This window comes from Mustela nigripes, chromosome 4 (genome assembly GCF_022355385.1).
Source record: "Mustela nigripes isolate SB6536 chromosome 4, MUSNIG.SB6536, whole genome shotgun sequence".
NCBI classification, from domain to species: domain Eukaryota; kingdom Metazoa; phylum Chordata; class Mammalia; order Carnivora; family Mustelidae; genus Mustela; species Mustela nigripes.
In genome coordinates, this window is record NC_081560.1 from 3,547,181 (window position 1) to 3,567,370 (window position 20,190).

The 20,190-nt window shown below is 49.5% G+C and overlaps 1 protein-coding gene across 3 annotated transcripts in view; it reads right to left on the bottom strand.

The window, feature by feature from the left end:
• The window catches only part of DPP6 (dipeptidyl peptidase like 6), an 857,378-nt gene that overhangs the window by 630,508 nt on the left and 206,680 nt on the right, over positions 1 to 20,190 (bottom strand). The window contains exon 1 of one of the 3 annotated variants that reach the window (XM_059396039.1): positions 11,088 to 11,715. The exons of the other annotated variants lie outside the window; for them this stretch is intronic. Coding sequence (XP_059252022.1) covers positions 11,088 to 11,327 — 240 coding nt within the window. The 5' untranslated portion in view covers positions 11,328 to 11,715. Of the gene's footprint in view, positions 1 to 11,087; positions 11,716 to 20,190 lie in introns of those variants that run through there. 3 annotated transcript variants of the gene reach the window in all.

Below are 20,190 nucleotides of genomic sequence, written 5' to 3' on the forward strand. Positions count from 1 at the left end.
CCACCAGCTCCCGTTTCCATGCACACAGCACCCCGTCTCTCGGGGCGTCCCCTTCTTCCTTTAAGAGATAACCTGTCATTTGGGGGCTGAATTGGAGAGGAACTAAAAGATCTAGAAAAAAGAAAAAAAGAAGAAGAAGAAGAAGAGGAGAAACCCATGACATGTTCCCACACACAAGACGGAGATCGACTGGTCATCGGCAGGAGGCTGATCGGGGAGGAAATGCTGATACGAGGCGAAAGTCAGATGTTCTGGCTGACATTTCCTCTTATGCCAGTGGTAAGACCCTTCAGTTCCCTCGGGGCAAAAAACCTCGTCCTGAATCACGAAGATGCAAGGGCACGGCACACACCAAGGAGGAACCCAGGGACCAGACTGCTCTCTGCACCGGGAACCGTCAAAGCCTCTCCACGCGAGCTGCCACTTCTCTGACTTGAAGAGTTTCCCACCGAAGACCAGAGCCCCGACTCAGAGACTCTCCCCCTGAGCAACATCGGACAAGCCGACGCTGGCTTCCGCCACGGCTGTCCAGAGACATAGGCGCCCCCTCCTACGGCCCCACCCCACACGCCCGGCGCCCCCACACCAGCAGCACGTGCACCTGTCTTTCAGGGAACCGGTCCCACTAGCCCCCCCGAATAAAGTCAGACTCACGCCCCCCGACATCTGTTGTCCGCCCCAAAGGAATTTCCAATTCGGTGTCTTGGAGGATGAAAACGTCATAGGTGAGAAACACGAAGGCAGAGTGAAACTTCGTAGACGAGTTTAGCAAGTGTCAGCTCTGCCACAGCTGGGGCCGGAACCGAGGCCTAGAGACGACGCAGCGCGACCACCTGCTTTAACACACGCCCCACCGGCCTTGCGGGCTCCAGCTAGGCGGCGCGGGAGTGAGACCGTCGCAGCGCTGCACAGACCGCAGTTTCTATCTTCCCCGCTGAACAGATGCTCCCGGAAATCCTGCTGGTCTCCGCGGCAGAAGGAAGGAGCGACCAGCAGCTCCTGGGCCGGTTCTCAAGGTCTCCTAGGCCAAGTGCCCACACGCCGTCACTCCCGTTTCATCAGCCCACGTCGTATACAGCCCCGCACTGGAAGGACACAGGGGAGCACGACCCCCCGGCGGGGGCTGGCGGGGAGCCACGAGACCCGAAGTACCTGCAGAGCCGCCCTAAGACCCCCCACACCCACCCAGGGGAGAAGCCAGCCCCCTTCCAACAGCTAGCCTCGGGGCCCGTTTGAGAAAGTCTGCACCGGTCTGACTTCCCCGCCCGGTTCCTCCACTTCCCGCCCAGGGGCATCTCCTATCCCTCCTTCCACCGTTACCTGCACAGCAGCTTTGTTTGAGCCCATACTCCTGAGGGGCTCTCATGGTTGGCGGCATGGCCCGGTGTGGGAGGGGGCTCACGTAGGGTGCGGCCAACAGGGGACAGTCACTTGGGATCCATCCGTTCATACTTCCCTCCCACCTGGCCATGGAGAGGGGACATTTGCAAATGGGAAAAGCTAGGAAGAGCATGAGGAGGACCTAAGAGCTCACCTGGTGAGGCAGCCCAGGGTTCTACAGTGCAGCCCGAGCGTCCTAGAAAACTACAGCAATCCCCCCGTACAGATTCCCGGGAAGACGGTGAAGGTGGGTGGAGAGGAAAGTCATCGCTGAGGCGTGAACAGAGGAGAAGGGAGGGCAGGGACCACATGGCTTTGTCAACTGCAGAGATGTGAAGGCAGCTCTGTCTTTTCTCAGAAGCTACAGTGATGCAGGCCAGTGAGCAGAGGCTACAGGGAAGCACAGATTGGGAAAGGCATCTCCGGAAGAAACAAGAGCGCCGCGTGAGCACAGCGAAGCAAAGGAAAGCACGGAAGTATCTGACCAGGAACGCGGATGCTGAGACTCAGACCAGACACTTAAAGAGAAGGTTAGATGAAAACCCAAAAACCAAGGAAAGAAAGCTACGTGCAATCAAGGGAAGAGAAATCCCTCGACGCCCTTCCCGCTTATTCTTGCAACGTAACACAGCCGCGCCCACCTCACCACGGCCTGGCCGATGCCAGCTTTATCAACCGTTCCATTGACCCAAACCTCAGGACAGTCGATGACAGACTGTTTGATTGCCAAGTGTATCCCTCCTGTCACTGACTGCCTAATGGCTAAAGCTGAGAAATTAGGGCAAAAGGATCCAGCGGCTCTAACGATTGCCAAGCATCTGAGATTTGAACAATTACTGTGCACAGAAAAGCCTATACAGATGACTGTCACCTGTGGCCACAGTTGACCAGGACCTCAGATGAAGGATCTGGAAGATCCCTGGAGTTCCCATCATGTACATTTCTTTCTTTCTTTCTTTCTTTTAAGATTTTATTTATTTATTTGACAGAGAGATTGAGATCACAAGCAGGCAGAGAGGCGGGTGGGGGTGGGGTGGTGGGAAGCAGGCTCCCTGCTGAGCAGAGAGCCTGATGCAGGACTCAATCCCAAGACCTTGAGACCATGATCTGAGGCGAAGGTGGAGGCTTAAACCACTGAGCCGCCCAGGCGCCCCAACCATCATGCACATTTCTACCCACAGATACAACATTGAGCCGAAGCCAGATGATTATGGGCCCGTTGGTTCTAATTCCTAAGAGTTCCTCTGCTTTCCTTTACCAACGCTTTCTGCTGCCAGTTCATACAGCAATCTGCCTCGGCATGAATAATTCCACTTACCCATTTGCTCTCTTATGAGCGGAATATACATAAGAATACATACACGCACTCTCAGATGTGGTTTTGAAATTGATACTTTGTATCATTTTGAACTTCTGTATCATTTAACTTCTGCTGCATCTTTTTATGAATTGCATTAAAACAATTAGGGAAGGAATGCATCTCTAGCAATTGGAGCCCTTCACACCGCGGCGGGGTCCCTTGTGGGGCCATGCACACCTGCAACTCTAACAGGTCTCACAGAGAGATGAGATAACTTCACCCCTCAAGACTTTTATCACGGTTTCTCATATTTTTTGGTTTTTATTTTTTGGGGGGGGGTTGCATGAGGCATATGAAAGGTTAGAATGAATTTTGGAAAATTGAGTGCACTAGGGAAGTGATTAAGGAGACTGGACGCTGGAGGTTTCCCTCCTTTCATTTCTGCTGTACCCCCTCCTCTCCTTATATGGGGCCCCTTATCTGTGGTTCCTCCCAAACGCTGCTTACTTACTCGCTTCCCATCCCCTCCCCCGGGCTGATGCCACCTTAAGTACATCAGGGATACAATGTATAAAGCACAGTGGACACACAATTATAGAAACATATCAAGGACCACACCACAAGGACACACCACACACCACATGGAGCATTTCCCAATGCTCCATGAAAGCTGCTGGGTAGATCCCAGTGGTTCTGTCTGTAAAATGAATCTTCCCAGACAGCCAGCAACAGGAGGTAAAAAAAATTACTTGGTCTTCTCAACTCCAAATTGGGGAAGACACCTATATCCCCTTGTCCCCACCCTCCCCTTTTTTTTTTAACAGAAGCACATTAAGGTTGACCCAAAACTATCTAAGGTACAAGTTGATATTAAGTAAAATCAGAGCCCTTTAGGAAGTTTACATACTATTTTGTTTTGTTTTGTTTTTACAATGACTGTGATGCCCCAGAAGATCCAAGTTCCTTCTGAATTTAAAAAAAAAAAAAAAAAAAAAAAAAGTGTGTGTGTGTGAGTGTGTTTCCCTACTACGTGACATATTGCTGGAACGATCCTAATGCCTTCAAGCCGTTTATGTACGTATGTGAGATGAGTGAAAGGGAGCTGGTCGTTTCTCAAGTTCGGCCCCATTTTAGGCCCTGAGAACATTACACCTATAGCTACAGGAGCCCCTCTTCCTGGCATCCCTACGAGTTCTGACCCCTGCCCTGTGCTGGTGCGAGGCGTCTGTCCCCAGTACCTGCTGCCAGCATCACCGCCCCCCAAGGTGCTCTGACTCCGGGACGCAGCATTTTCAGCACCTGGAATTCTGCCATCTGCGCCTCATAGATCTTACTGGCTTCTAGTCTTCCCGTAGACTTATATCTCTATCTCTTTCTTCCTCGCTCATGGGGCAAAACCGAACACGTCCTATGCTCCAGATAGATCTGGCTGCTGCTGGAAAAGCAGCAAATAAGACATGGTGGGGGGAGAATAAATACAACTATTGGGGAAACCAAGTCAGGGCAAAGTCTTACACTACTGTGGCCAAATTGTTTTTCCCTGTGGCAATTAGTGCATCCATTTGGAACCAAATTAATTGAGGCTGTTAGATATCATAATGTTCATACTTTTTAAACTCAGTGATATAATTAAGTTAATTCCTCCACTCAATTAGGGTGCTGCAGAGTATACTGAGAGGAACACAGGAGGGAATGGAAGGCTGAGTTCCTCTGGGGTCCATAGAACACAAGTGATTTGCCAAATACTAGTCACATAATTACTTGTAGTCTTCTCATTTGTAAAATTAGAGGTTATCAAATTTTAAAATGTTCTATTTCAGATGATTTCACAACGCTAGATCATTCTAAAGATAAATGTCCCGAAAGTCATTAACCAGAAAGTCTGAGTGGTTTTCTCTCTCCCAACCAACCCCCTTTTATTTCCCATTTGACTTGTACACAAAAAACCAAGCCCACGTGCTTAACATGAAAGCAAAGCAAAGGATACCATGGCAATAGGCAGTTAGTGCCCTTAACACTAAATTTATTAAGCAGAATTTAATTTTGAGGGGATTACTGTACACATTATTTTATAGGCAGCACTTCACAAAAGGGATCAATATTGTATATTGCCGAGAAGCATTCCGCATGCAGTTGATAAATGCATTGTTATCGTCAGAGTAATTAAAAGGAACGGGGTTATATACAATCAGCGTGTACATCTTACTCAGCAACTCCTGCCAGTTGCTTGCAAAAATTAAACTCATTAATCATTCTGACTCTACAGAAGAAAGAGCTTTAGGTACAAAATTAAAAAGCTCTATTTTATGAAGAAAAAACATCCATAGCTAGCATCTAGAAAAATTCTTGTCTACACAGTGACATTCGAGTATTAATCTCATGGGGATAAATGGGCTGGTTCCATTGTCAAAAATATAAATTAATATTGTGTTATTCTAATTCTTCAGACCTCCTTAAATCCACTGGTAACATATACAAGTAAATTACTTAAAAGTGTGTGCTGGCAACACTGGAGAAAAAAAAGGCATACCAAATAAGGTAGGCTTCCGTGCCCACCTCAACATATTTTACTGCTACTCAGGACTCAAACCCATGGAGAAGGCATAATATTCACTTTCCACAAACAACTTGGGCTTTAAGCAAACACATACTTTTGGGACTGGCTCTAGAGACCAAAGGCTTGTTAACACACTGATATTTGTTTGCTATCATTCACGGTTGACACCTGACTCATCCAGCTGAAAAGTAATTAGTTTTATCCTTATTAATTTTTCAAGCCAGCAGATGAGCTCTTTGGTAGCTGGGCTTTTCTTCCCTAGCCAAGGTAACTACGGAGGCAGAATGAGGTGTATCTCACAGGTGTTTAAAAATACAAGGTGGGTGCAGACGGACGGTGGTTACGATGCTGTGTTTGGCTTCACCCACCGTTCAGCTAGCACTGACCTTGCTTATGTCACTAGGATGACTTCCTTCAATCTAGACAATCTCCTAATTACGACTACCTTCTCTGTGCTGAGAGAGTAAGCAAAATCATATACAATCTTGCTATAGATGTATGATAATTTCAGCAAGTTCTTTATAGACTTATATTTGCAAGACTTCAGTGATGATTGGTTTCACCAAAGCACTTCAGAGAGACTATTTTACATGGCCAACGATTCCAATGCATTTAAAATACGTTCTGAAGCACAAAAACTCAACTTTTCAGGAGAACGAGTACTATATCCAGCAGGGTGCTAGGATATCGTTTTATAGGGCATTAAACTCCTAATGGGACCTCAAAGCTTATCTACTGAAATATTTAATGGAACAAAAAAGAAATACAAATACTGAGCAAATGTTATTTGGACATGATTTCACACCCTGTATGCCACGCTCGAGATGGAAGGAATGGCGATACTACCACGACAAATAAAAAGATTAGGAGGAAAGATGTTTGGAATAAGCAGACATAAAGGGGGGAAGTATTAGGGACTTATTCCATGTATCCATCTTGTCATCATCACAAAAACAGTCTAGCGTCTAGTTGTTTGATATGTGGAACAAAAACCTGGAAGTGAGATCAGGATGGCGCTCACCAAGGTCCTTTCAAGTCTACAATTCAGTAAAAGAGAAAAGCAAAATATCTTCAAAAGAAATGCTAGGGGATATATATTAGAGAACAAAGCTAGTTAGTCATCTTCTAATAAAGATGATCTCAGATATACTCGGCTCCCTTCACCTTCTTTCTAATTTATCTGAGATCTAACTTATCTTTAGAAAGTATGAAAGGGGGGCGCCTGGGTGGCTCAGTGGGTTGGGCCACTGCCTTCGGCTCAGGTCATGATCCCGGGGTCCTGGGATAGAGCCCCACATCGGGCTCTCTGCTCAGCAGGGAGCCTGCTTCCTTCTCTCTCTCTCTGCCTGCCTCTCAGTGTACTTGTAATTTCTCTCTGTCAAATAAATAAATAAAATCTTTAAAATAAAAAAAAAAAAAGAAAGTATGAAAGGTAAAAAATAGAATAGTGGAAACCCCAACCGTGGGAGTGTAGGTTCTCCCATGCTCCCACATTAAGCATAGGAGGAAGTGATGTCACAGAGACCTCAGAGGCCAACTTGAGAAAGAAAGAGGGCATGAGTTCCAGCAGCACCATGAAAGACTTGTGATGCAAACATTAAAAGTGTAGAGTAGTGGTCCCCAAGAGCCAAAGGTATAACAACAAGGACTAAAGAGACATCACACAGGGCATTATGTCAAGTTACTTAGAGAATAGCAATGACGTTCTGTATGCATTTCTGCAGCAAGCCACCGAGCTAGACGAGGAGGAGAGGGCTGTAATTGACTCGTTAGTGGAATCTGTTGTAGATGACTTGATTGAGAAGGTGGACGGTAACAGAAGAAAATAAAACAGGACTGCAGCCAGAGCTGGTAATACAGAGCAGTGAAGACGGTCTTTGTTTCCCTTTGTAGGCAGAGAAGGAGAGAGAACCAGTAGAGAAAGAAAGATTAAGGGATAATACGATTAGTACAGGCAACAACATATTCCCTGAAACTGAATGAAATTCACTGCTCAGCATGTAACAGCACTTACTTCGTAGGCACTATCATTATGAGGAATGAGATGGGAGTTCTACCTTTCTCCTCAAGTCAAAGCCCCAAACGACCCTGGGATATCTATAGGGGAGGACGTGCAGGATTGTCAAATGGGTCATGACAATAATGGGACCAAGCAGACAGTTGAAAGTTTCAGGCTTTTTCTCATATATTTGGGAAATTAAATATAAAAAAATTAAAATTGGAGCAGAAGAAAGTAATAAGGCAAACAAAATTATCTGTGGAGCCAAGCAACTTAAAACATTAAGGTTGATAGATACCAAGAAGAAATTCACAGGATGTTGACATCATTCCAATGAAAAATCAAGGTGGAGAGAAAGACGGGCTTGCTGCTAAAGAACAGCCATCATGCTGACGATACAGGGTGGTGGAACTGGCCCTGTAGGGCTGGCAGACATCACAAGCAGGGGCTCATTGCTCAGTGCCTGCTCTGGCCAATTTGCTGATTTAAAATCCTGTTTTCGTCGCATTTGTATTGTTAGGAAATCATGTGTCACTAAAAAGGAGGACTACAGGCACATGCTAATGTAACCTCAATAAGACTACTGCCCAAGGGCTCTGAAGTCCTTTAAAAAATAAAACAGAACCACTCAAGCAGAAGAGCCACAAAGTCCCGTATTTTAAAATCAGTCACAGCTAATTCCCATTGGAAATTGCTAAATTCTATTAAAAGTCACTTCTAGCAATATTTCCTTTAAGAGTCAACTTATTTTTAAACTGACACATGAATTTAAGATCAAAATAGCTATTGATTCATTAGAGGGGCTGCCCAAGTAATTGACTTTATATTTAAATAAATTTAAGATTGATGAAGGGAAAAAAAAAAAGATTGATGAGGAAACTCCAGTAGAAAAGGTATTCTAGTTTCATTTCTATTTCAGAGATGAACTTCATAGAACTGACACACCCAAAGCAAGCTTTTCTGGGGTTTTGGGAAGGGGGAAGGCAGATCCCTTCCATGTGCAGTTGGTGCAGATGTGCCATGCAATACTAGTTAATTACCCACTGTACAACCTCAGCATTTTATTTCTCTCTGCTAGATCTCATGACTACGAAATTCTATTTTTGTGGGAATTACTTCTTTGCCATCATATTCAGGCATGTGTGCATTCACACATAAAGAAGTCAAGAACTACGTATCATCCCCCCCCCCTTCTTGGATGGAAGGAGGCACAAAGCCCACTGGATTTTAAAGGCATTCTGTTTATCACTGTCTCAGTGACCAAGGCAGGAAAGCTGTTTCTGTACCATGGAACAGCTTTCCTGGACTGACAAGCCACAGAAGGGCAGTAAAGCCACCAGCCCCAGGGGCAGGATGCACAGACAGAGGGGTGCTGCACAGAGAAGGTTTCAGCACCTCGGACAGCTCCCGCCTACCCACGCAGAGCTTCCAAACTCTGGAAAAGGTCACGTCACCACCAAAGAATAATGAGCGATGCGCTCCTAATTAGCTGCACACCTTCTGGCTTACATTTGGGGAGCAAAATGATGGCTCTAAATTCTCTATTCTTGATAAGAGCCGGTATCAGAAAAGCAGCTTTTAAATCTACCATCTTTTTAAATCGTTATCTTAGAAGACAGTTAGGGTTCCCGAAGGAAAAGTGATTTAATATGTACATTTATCTTTTCTAAATTTTAGACATAACTTTTCCAATTTTGAACAGCCATTGCTGAGACAAGCACACAAAAGTTTTCAAGAAGTTGATGCACATTAACCTCCGTCATTGATTTCATTGGACCTTTTAAATACATACATATTTGTATGCATTTCATAAGGACACCATATGCATGTACACTATGTTTATACCCACACCTACATCTCTTTCTCTCTATCTCTTTCTCACACACACACTGTTCTGTATTTTTTCAGGAAAAAACACTGATGTCAGAGTCAAATCAGCAGAAATCATTTGCAAATGTCAGATCCCTAATTCGTTCCTCAGTTCAACCCTCGGCTTATCTGAGAAACAGTTCTAGGCATATATCAAACCGAAAAGAAGAAATTGGAACTATATGCTCCAAACTAAGATGGAAGGGGATAAAGAGAGAGAGATGGGTGGAGATCAACAGAAACAAAATTCAGAAACTGTCGCCTTTCCTTTCTCCTAGCGACACCTAGAGCCTAGGACATGGAAACTGCATTGTTCTCCAAGCATAACAAACACAATTCCACAGTTTTAAGTCAGACTTAAGGAAAAAGTGCATCATTTCTGTCTGCATTGCAGTTCAATTGTCTTCTCCAAGATTCTCAGTATTTTAATCCTCCAGAATGTGCCCCAACCCCAGTAAAACCCCTCCTCAAAGACTTCCAGTTTCTTGAACCAAACGTCTGAAGAGTGCATGCATTTCCCTTAGGACCTGACCCACTGAAGGGAGGGACATCTCTCCGCTATCTATGTAACCAGGAGAGTCGGGAGAGGATCCAAAAGAAAAGAAGAAAATGTCATGCAAGACCTGACACAGGCTGTGGGGTGTGTGTCTGTATGTGTGCACACACACAAACTTTCGTCATCCCCATCAGTCTTCACGTCCTCCATTCATAAAACAAAAACGACCAGCAACAACAACAAAACCTCAGTGACTTCCCCCCCCCCCAGAATCATCCCTCTGAAAGCTCTCAACACCCCCACCCCAACCTTGGACTATTAACAAATGGTGAAACAATGTGGCCCAGGGCAAGACATATTTGAATGACCACAACTGCCTGCTCAGTGCAGGAACATGGAACGCCCCGGGTATGTCAGGGTCGGCTGTCTGAGAGGCTTGTGTGAGGCCCCGTGCCCACTGCCCCCAGAAAGGAAACTCCTCAAAGGTACACGCACTGGGTTCTACAAGCCAACACACCCTGCATATCTTTAGGGACAATATAGCAGCCAGGCCAGCTCTGCCTGCCAGTCTGAGAGCTTGTCTGGCATTTTTCTCTTTTCTCGGGAAGAGGATAGCTCATCAGGCAGTTCCTTCTCCCTGTGGTCCTCGCTGGCCCTTGTAATAGCTGGAAGGAATCAAGAGAGGAAGCTGGACCCATCCATCTCAGTGTCGTAACTGAGTCATCAGTTACTAAGGTGATATGCAAATTCAACCTTTGAAACCCAGGCTTCCAGCCCAAGGAGAGTAGAAAACATGCTCGCGAAGAAGTTTTTCTCCTAACGCAGGTCTAAGGTAGAGCTGCTAGTCCAAGGCTGGGCGTGGGAGACAGGCAGGGCCTGACTCCTATCAGCAAAAATTGTGCTGGGCCCTGGGACAGGAAGCTGGGCCTCAAAGGTGAGTGTTTTGTACCCCTTTCCCAAAGGAAATCAGCACTGGAGGGGAAAGTGTCCCGAGAGGTGAGAAGTACAGGCCATGTGAGCAAAGGGACAGGGTAGGGTGGGTTCTGGAGGGCACGGCGCCCAGATTCCAGTGACAGGTGGGACGCCTGGGGCTTTATCTTCCTCAGTCTTAAAGAGGGGCTGGGGGGGCGAGGACGGAAGGATGGAGGGAGGGAAATCAAGTTGTGAGCACAGACTGAATTCTCCCCTCTGGATGCATCACACCTTCCCGTAACCAGAGACATCCACACCCCCGGCGACACCCCCCAGCCATCCCACATCCCAGCAGCGCAACCCCACCAACTCCCGGCCCCGCAGACCCAGCCCGGCTCCGGGACAGCGGTGCCCGAGATGGGCGCTGAGCAGCGAGTCCGCGGCGCTCCGGGGAGGCAGAGGAGGGGAGGGGAGGCGGGAGGGCGACCCCGACCCTCCGATGCGGAGCGGGCGCGTCTCCCGAGCGCTCGGCCCCGTGCCCCGCGCCGCCCCCCACCCACCAAGATGCTCTTACGTCCTCGTCGTCACCGTCGCTCCGCGCCTGGTACTGGAACCGGGGCCGGCCACCCGCGCCGCCGCCGCCGCCGCCGCGCTCCCGGGCCGCCGCCGCGGGCGCCGGGGCTCCGAGGGGCTTGGGCCCCGCGCCGTCCTCCTCCGGCCCCTGGCCGCCCAGCAGGCGGCTGGCCTCCGGGGGCGCCGGGAAGGACCGCGAGGTGTTGATCTTGCCCGTGAACCTCTGGTACAGCGAAGCCATCGGTGCCCGCGCCCTGGCCCGCCGCCTCGGGGGGCGTCCCGGGCTCCGCCTGCCCCTCGCGGGCGCCCGCTCCCCGCCGCCTCCGGGGGAGAGGGAAGAAGCCGCAGGAGAAGGGGAAGCCGGCGGCCGCGCCGCTCGCGCGCGCCACTCGCAAGTCGCCGCCGGGCGGCTGCCGGGCTCGGCTCCTCCGCCCCCTCCCCCGGCGGCTCGCGGAGCGGGGGTCGGGCTGTGCGCGCCGCCTCGCGCCCTCCGCGCGTTTCAACTCTGCGCGGCCGCGGACGGCCTCGGCGACGGCGCCGGAGGAAGGAGAAACCCCCCGCAAACATACGGGGAGGGAAGACGCCTAGGCCCCAGGACTGGCACCACCTAGAGACCGGCGAGGAGCCAGCGCGGCGCTCCGCGCTCCCCTCCCCGCCCCGGCCCGGCCCCTCGCGCGGCGCCTCCTCCCCCTCCCCACCGGCCCCTCGGCGCGGCCCGGTAATGGCGCCGGGGCGGCGGGGGGCGGGCGGCGGGGGGGGGGGGGTGCTCGGGCCCCGCGGGAGGTCGCACCCCCCGCGGCGCGGGAAGGGAGCGCGGCACAGGCCGAACACGCGGCGGGCTCCGGGGGTCCTAGAGGCGGGGCAGAGCCCCGAGGGCGCCCATCCTCGGCGCGCCGCGTCCACACGCTCGCACCCCGCGCCGCGGCAGCCTCGCCCCCTTCCCCGCGCCCCCCCCCCGGGGCCCCTCCGGCTTTTCTTGCCTAACTTGCAACAACAGCCAAGACCCTTCGGGCCTCGGGGTGCTAAGTGGGGCGAGGGAGAGCAGCCGCGGGCTGCGCGGAGATGGCTCGGACGCCCGCTGCCTGAGGAGCCCTCCCTGCTCCCCAGGCCAGCGCGGCTCCGAAAACAGCTTCGTTTTCCTTCCCCGGGGCTCGGAACGAGGGGAAAGCACAGGTCGCGGAAGGCAAGCAGGCAAGGCCCGGCGGAGGCCTCGCAGGCGCTCCTCCCTGCCCATCCCAACCCTTCTGTGGCCGCCGTGGGCTCCCGGCTCGTTTTCAGTAAACAGAGGCAGAGGCCGAGCCTCTGGGATGCCCGCAACTTCTCCAAAGCTGGCTCCGCCCCTCGGCCCGGACCGAGAGGATGGGGCGCGGAGAAGCCACAGCAAACAGGGCGCCGGGCTCGGGGCGCATTCGCGCATCTTGCTGCAGTAAGACGTGCTCCAGCGCCCCTGTGTGGAGGGTCCCCGGCATGCCTGGGCGCCTGGCACCCACTCGGCGCAGGCGGCCTTCTCTCCGCCCTGTCCCCGGGTGCATCGCTCCTTCGGGCCTGCGGGAACCGCTCCCTGGATCTCCACCGCCAGTCCGATCCCCCGACTTCCTTAGGGCTCTTGGGGACGCTTCCTTCTCCTCTGGATCCCACCCACAGCCCTTCCCTCTTGTTCTCGGACCCTCCGGCCTGGACAGATCTGTCCCGACTTGCTCTCCGCAGAAGCTAGGACATGCAACTCCAGGAAGGGACAGGTGGAAAGCTCGCATCTGCCCACTCGGCTGTTCCTTCCACAGCTGGGTCAAAGCGGGCGTCTTCAACTTCACCTTCTTCCCGGACACAGGGAGGACCCCTCCTGCTCCATCTAGGTTTCCATGACTATTTGATTTAGGTTTAAAAAAAATAAAAAGGCGAGGCCATGGCCACTCGGAAGGCCATACTGCGGTCTCACCAGCCTTTGCTGGGTCTGAATCCAAGGCGATCTCCTGGCATCACTGCCCAAGACCGGATATCCCCAAGAAAGCCCCTGCCTGGTCCAGAATTGCCTCTTCCCACCAGTGTCCCTAACTTGGAGAAGCCGGATGCTGGTGCATAAGCCTCCTGGGAGGACTTAAGTTCCAGTCCCTTCCACACTCTCCCCAAGTCTCAGCCCAGTGGGTAGTCTTGTTTTAATTAAAACATATTGCCACACTCATCCTCTGTTGAATGCACGATGGCTTCCCTCCACTATGAAGAAAAGTGCGATTTTAAAGTGGTTTAAAGACTTTTAGGCAACCATGAAAACAAAGAAAACCAATCTCCCAATAGCCAAGAGGCTGAAGAGGCTGAAGCAGCAAAAGGCCTCCCGCACAGGCAGATGTCCCGCCTACAGGTCGGGGCGGGGGCACAGATCTTCACCAGCCCTCTTTACTTTGAAGACAGAGGCAGCAATTACAAGAGCCACAAAATGACACTTTAAAAGTCATCACATTTAGATAAATAGGAAACCTTGCTGGCATCCCCCTCCCCCGCCCCAGCTGTGCTTTTGATGGGAGGAAGCTGCCTTTCCCTGCCCGACTTGAAAGGGAAGCTCCTGCTGCTCCCTGCGGCATCTGGCCCTGACACATCACTAAATATAGATGCTGGTGGGGTCTTACTTACGTAACATACATAAGACATTTGCATGTATGTTTTCACAGGAAGCGTAAGAAATGGCATTAGACACTCCTTGTACTAACATTTTATACAAAATAGAGTATTTATACAGAAATAGCTTACGTATCATACCCGATGCTTTAGAGAACTGTGCACACTCACAGAGAGATGTAAGTGCGGCCCTTGCTTTTAAAAATCATTCTCAGGGCGCCTGGGTGGCTCAGGTGGCTAAGCGACTGCCTTCGGCTCAGGTCCTAATCCCAGGGCCCTGGGGTCGAGTCCTGCACCGGGCTCTCTGCTCAGCGGGGAGCCTGCTTCTCCCTCTCACCTTCCCCCCTCTCACGCTTGCTCTCTCTCTCTCAAATAAGTAAAATCGTAAAAAAAATCATTCTCAAGTGAACGTGTGGGTGTTCAAATTACAATTTGGTCAGTGTCAGGGATCTTAACTAAATGATTCGGACAACATAATAAGCAATTTTTATTTAAAGTTATTTATAAAGTGAAGAAACGCAAAGACTCGTGACCCACTGAAGGGAGAGCTGAGGTGCACGTTTGTGCTGAGAGAGAACAAACCTAAACACGAATCAGGAGAAACAGGGATGGAGGGAGGAGGGGCTCCGGGCCAAGCAGGAGCAGGTGGAGCCCCGAGGCAAGTGGGAAGGCCGCCAGAACCATCGCGGGCAGGTTCAGGCCCTTTTCAGGCGTCCTCCAGCCGGAGGGCCCGCTACCTCCCTCCCCAAGGTCTCTACTGTCCTCCACCTTGCTCGCCACCAGTCACCCTCAAGACCGTTCTAGACTCAGAGCGTAAATACACACATGCGTGATGGCACACATTTCACGTGTGTCTGAAGCATTTCTTTACCAAGGGCAGTGTATTTTTAATATTTAATATGTTTTTAAAGTTTTTATTTATTTATTTGACAGACAGAGATCACAAGCAGGCAGAGAGGCAGGCAGAGAGAGAGAGGAGGAAGCAGGCTCCCCGCTAAGCAGGGAGCCCAGTGCAGGGCTCGATCCCAGGACTCTTGGAATCATGACCTGAACCAAAGGCAGAGGCTTTGACCCACTGAGCCCCCCAGACGCCCCAATACTTAATATTTTTAGTGCCAGGACTCAGAAGCCACAAATGCAGCTGAGCCAGTCAGCGCTCTGGGCTGCATGAGGAGATGCAGTTGCGGAGAATCGCGACGACGGCAGTTTGTGTTTCTGATACGTGATTAGCTCACTGACTGCCTTCGGTAGCTTTCCCAGCCTCCCTCCTCCTTTAATAGGGGAGAGCTTCCGAAGAGCAGCAGAACTTCCGGATGAGCACTTAAATACAGGTGCGTTTCAGGACGCGGGTCAGTAACCGCCTCGGCTCACCCATCACCAAACACCGTGAAGACGCTCTATCAAAACAGACCCCACTCCTGCTTACGGGAAGCTCCTTTTTTTGAAAATATCTCATGGATTACTTCATGTCAAGATATTGATCCCTCCACACTGCTTAAAACCATGTCCACGGACCCATTTTTCCACCGAGTTGCAAAGGATAGTTCCCCCCTATTTTTTAAACAAAGGTGCGGGCGTGTGTTTATTTTCCCCCGGCACCAATTTACCAAAAAATATGGCACGTCCTTGGAATTGGGCAAATGCTGCGAAATAGGGTGGACAGTCATTTTTTTTTTAAATGACAATAAAAGGACCTTTGTGTGGTTCACGTGCAAGCTAAGCCTCGTGAAAATACACAAAAGTATCCTGAGTTCCGCAGGCTCAGCATGGCTTTTATTAGCTAAGAGGTTTTCTTATTTCTAGCAGAGAATTATACCCCATAGTTCACGTCTTCTTTCTCTGTGGGGGAAAGGAGGGGAGCAGAGCCCGATCTGAGATTTGCTTCCTTCCGGATGCTGTGACGTGAGAAAGGAAATGACCAGCAGCACACGCTGAGCTAACGGGAGGACTTCCCCAAGCCACTGGACGCCAGCATCTTCTGGGTATTATCACCTTGTGCTCATATCAAAGGGGAGAAATGAAACAGTATCTCAGTAGCATACAGACAGAGCCTCTTCCCAACTTGACTCTATTTATCTCTATTTTTTTTTCCTTTAAGAAAAAAAATTTTTTTGCAAGATGCCTGTGAACCAGGAAGCCCGCGCAACATGACTTCTTTACAAACTTTACAAACAGGAAATGTCCAGCACAAGAAAAAGGGACTGCTTAGTCCCGGCTTTTGAAAAACAGAAAATGAAGGCAGGCGTTGAGTTCCTTTTGAGCTTTTCAAGTTGGTACTTAACAATTACTGTTGTAGAGAGAAACATTTATTTTGACCCAACAAAAGGTCTGACTCTATAATTAATAAAGTGCGCTGTGAATCTCCCCGTGGCACTTTTATTTGCATTTTAATAGAGCCATTGTCCACCTGTGTGTTGGTACTTGGTGCCACACCGACTAAGGATGACCAGGCTGCCTCTCCCTGTGCCTCCACACTCCGGCGGTTGGTCCGCAGAGGAGGCCAAGCTGATGGCCGGGTCCCTGCAACAGCCGCAGACTTAACTCAAAGGCTGGGGTCAGCCTAGAGGAAGCACCTGCTCCAGCCGGTTGGGGGGCTGTCCCTCCTCTTGCCTCTGACACCGGCCCCCGCCCACCCCCCCTCCCACTCCTCTTCCTCTCTTTCCTTCCCCTCTGTCCTTCATTCCTGTCCTCGCTCTGGGTCACTGTCAACACTGTTTTTTTTCTTCCCTGCAAATTCCTTGCTGCTCTCTGCGTACTTCTAAAATCTCGCTTTTAATGGCAACGTCTCCTCCAAAATTATCCAAGCAATCTCTTTCCGTCCTGGAGGAGGCACCAACCGCCGTCTTTTCTCGTGCCCTCATTACGTGAGCTTTTAGCAAGGCTCTTCAGATTTTCAGAGCATGCGATCTGGAAGAGAGTCTGTTGTTTCTGTTTGTTCCTGGCGGTCATTTGAACAGAACGATGCCGTTATCTGAAATGTCTTTCATACATTAGGTAATATCAGATCAAAAGGGACATGACTTTGGCTCTGAGATGCCCCCAGAGCTCCTCGCCGTTTCCAGCCATGCACCCCTCCAGTCTCCGGAATTAAGTCAAATCTGTTTCCCTTTAATGTTAAAGTGACATTAATGAGCCCCTGCGATCCAGTGCCTCCTGCTTTAGCCAACAGAGGTGATGACTGTGTTCTGGAAGAGAAAGCTCTTATCCCTGCTCTCGCGTGACCGACGGCGAATTCTGGAATTCGGAATGACACGTGACACGGGCAAGGACGTTCAGGGCCCCGACCTTCACACGGGGCTTCTGGAACTTATTTTATTATTATTGTTACTGTTACTATTTCACATCGTGTCACCCAAGAAGGGTTTTAGGTTTTCACTTGAAAACAACAACTGGACTAGGAAAGGATAGGAAGAAACAGGGTCATTCCAATGCAGGGTCTTCTCTGGAGAGTGGACACAGAGCTGAGACTGAGTTACTTAATCCTGCCTCGTAGATCATACCCACGCGCAGGCTAGTGGAAATAGTTACAGAAAAATAAAGAAAATCGGACTCCACTAACAATGATTCCAGTTATAAAATGGAAGGGGGCCCAGGGTGCTCCTAGAATGTACAAGAGGACTAACGCTGAGGGAGGCTGAGTGTGACCCTGATGTAATCCCCCCTAGAAAGACGGGGCTGGTGAGTGAGCCAGGGCAAAAGGAAGTCAGGCCAGCAGTGAACGGGCCTCCGGGTCCACACGTCACATTTGGCGGCAAGATGCAAAGAGGGATGAGAGGAGCCACACAGAGGCCCCGTGTGTGCCTCGGAGGGTCCAGGCCAGCAGCCCCGGTGAGGCAGGCCAGGGCCAGACAAGTGCCACCTGCCGCCTGGACGCCTGCTGGCAGGAATCTGGAAACCTCTCTCACAGAATCACGACCCTCACCATCCTACCCCGCGCCCCAAATTACCAGATTTAAGACCATTCTTTGAGTCGAGGAACCGCCTGGAGAAGCATCTGTCAAAAGTCATTTGCAAACAACCAGGGCTTGAGTGAAAAGAAACACAAGGGTCAGCGGTGGCCGAGAGGGAGCAGCTCCAAGAAGACCACCGGCTCCTTCAGGCGTGTGGTGGCGCAGCCCTGAGTACAAGCGGCCTCTTCCGAGAGCACCACTACATTTCCCAACCACGAGGTTCTAGATAAGAAGTCATTATTTCCAGGAGCGCCTGGTGACTCAGTCCGTGAAGCACCTAACTCTTGGTTTTCAGCTCAGCTCATGATCTTGGGGTTGTGGGATCAAGCCCGTGTCAGGCCCTGCTCTCAGCCCAGAATCTGCTTGAGATTCTCTTCCCCTGCCTCTCCCCCAGCTCGCCCATGTGCACGTGCACTCTCTCTCTCCCTCTCTCTCAAGGAATAAATAAATCTTTATTTAAAAAAAAAAAAAAAGGAAAACATTATTTCCATGTTCAAAACTAACAGATTGGAATGTTGTTCGGCAAATATTTTTTTATTCCCTAACCCTTCAAATAAGGCATCCGAAACCGCCCCATGGACTTCCTGAGTGACTTCCCTTGGCCGCTGGAATGTGAATGGATGTGATACAGGCAGAGGCTTCAAGGCACCTGTCCCAACTGCCCGACCTCTTGCACGCGGGTGACCCCATCATATGAGGACACCTCCTGGGTGGCAGCTGCCACATTGGCGTGGCCTCTAGAACAAGTGCCCTTGGAGAGACCTGAACCCAGCCCACAGTTTCAAGCCACATCCGGTAATCAGGGAGCAGAGAGCAGAGCCACCGAGCCGAGCCCGTGCGAATCAGCTCCATCATAGCTGACCAGCTGTGCATCCGCCAAACATGGATCTTGGAACAAACGCTTGTTGCATGAGCGTCAAACTGAAATGAATTGTTACAGCATACGCTGGAGGTCTCATTAGCTCACTAAAACAAAAACCAAATGCAGGCATGCAGAATGGTAGAGCTAATGACAGTCTTTACTGAAAGCAATTCACCTACTTACTCAGTAAATATTCGAACGCAGGCTAGGTGCCAATCACCGTGCTGTGTGCTAGGGACAAAGTGATGGACTAAAATGAACACAGTCCCTGCTTTCCTACAGATGAGAGTCGATACTCCTTACAGTGAATGAAGACTAATGTTATAAATTACATGGCCAGATTGAAAATGACTTCCTTTTGGGAATAAATGCATTTTTCTCAATTTCTTGCTCATTCTGGTACATTTATAGTCCTGCTGGTTTCATTAGAAAAAGGCTCTTGGAGAGTACTAGATCACTAATGTGTTCATAAGAATGCCCTAGTTATTTATTGGATGAGTGCTAAGTGGCATTTTCAATCCACTCGAAGAACTATCTCTAGACCGGCGGCACAGGGATCACCTAGGAATTTGTTAAAAATAAGAAATATGTACACCAACCCAAACGAACTAAATCAAGAACCTGGGGCTCAGGCTCACAACCTGTATTTTAATCAGTCGCCCAGGTCACTGTGACTGACACACGCTCCAGTCTGGGAATAACAATGTACCTGAGTCCTTTATTCTAAATGGCACCAAGGTGGCCTCAAAGATTCCCCTGAAGGTCTGCTTTCTCCTGGGGAATGGTTTGCCGATTCAGAGACTCACCAAGGGTTTTCCAGAGGGTAAGAAGTTTTGGGGAATGCACAAGGCCCATCTTCCTCATTTAAATAGAGGTTATTTGAGCAGTTGGAAATCAAAATAGAATGGAGGAGAGTGGGCCTTTGCGGGACATTTTCAGCTGTTTCACCCCTGAACTGAGACGTGGAGGGCTCATCTCAGGAAGATGGCAGTGGCCGAGAGGGGACTGACAAGGCAGAAACCGAAGATATAATCCAAGCCAAGATGCCACCCTCCCTGTGGCTTATCTCACAGACGCTTGGATTTTGCACGTTTGCAAAATATCTCTCCCACCTTGTCAGAATATATGCAATTCGGCAGACAAGCAGGCAGAATTGCAAGAAAGAAAAAAAAAGAGCATTACTTTCAAAAATTGATTTCATTAAAAAGTCCTCAGCGCCTCTATTTTAGACTCACTGCTTATTTAATGCAATAAGAAAAAACTTGGTCTTGAATTAAAAAATCAATGAGGTTAATAAACACATTTAAGTTGGAAACTGACTTTTATTAACTTAAATTTCCTAAATCTACTCCTTTAAGGCACATTAAAACGTCTGTTATAAGCTCCATTTTTTCCCCCATCATCAAGATTTTTTTTCCAGAATTCCATGGAACATCCCTATTTTTATAAACACAAACCTATGTTAAAAAAATGGGCTATTCTTTTTGAAAAGTCGGGCCAGGGGTTTATCAATTTTATTAATTCTTTCAAAGAACCAGCTCCTACTTTCGTTGATTTGTTCGATTGTTTTTTTTGGTTTCTATTTCATTGATTTCTGCTCTGATCTTTATGATTTCTCTTCTCCTGCTGGGCTTAGGGTTTCTTTCTTGTTCTTTCTCCAGCTCCTTTAGGTGTAGGGTTAG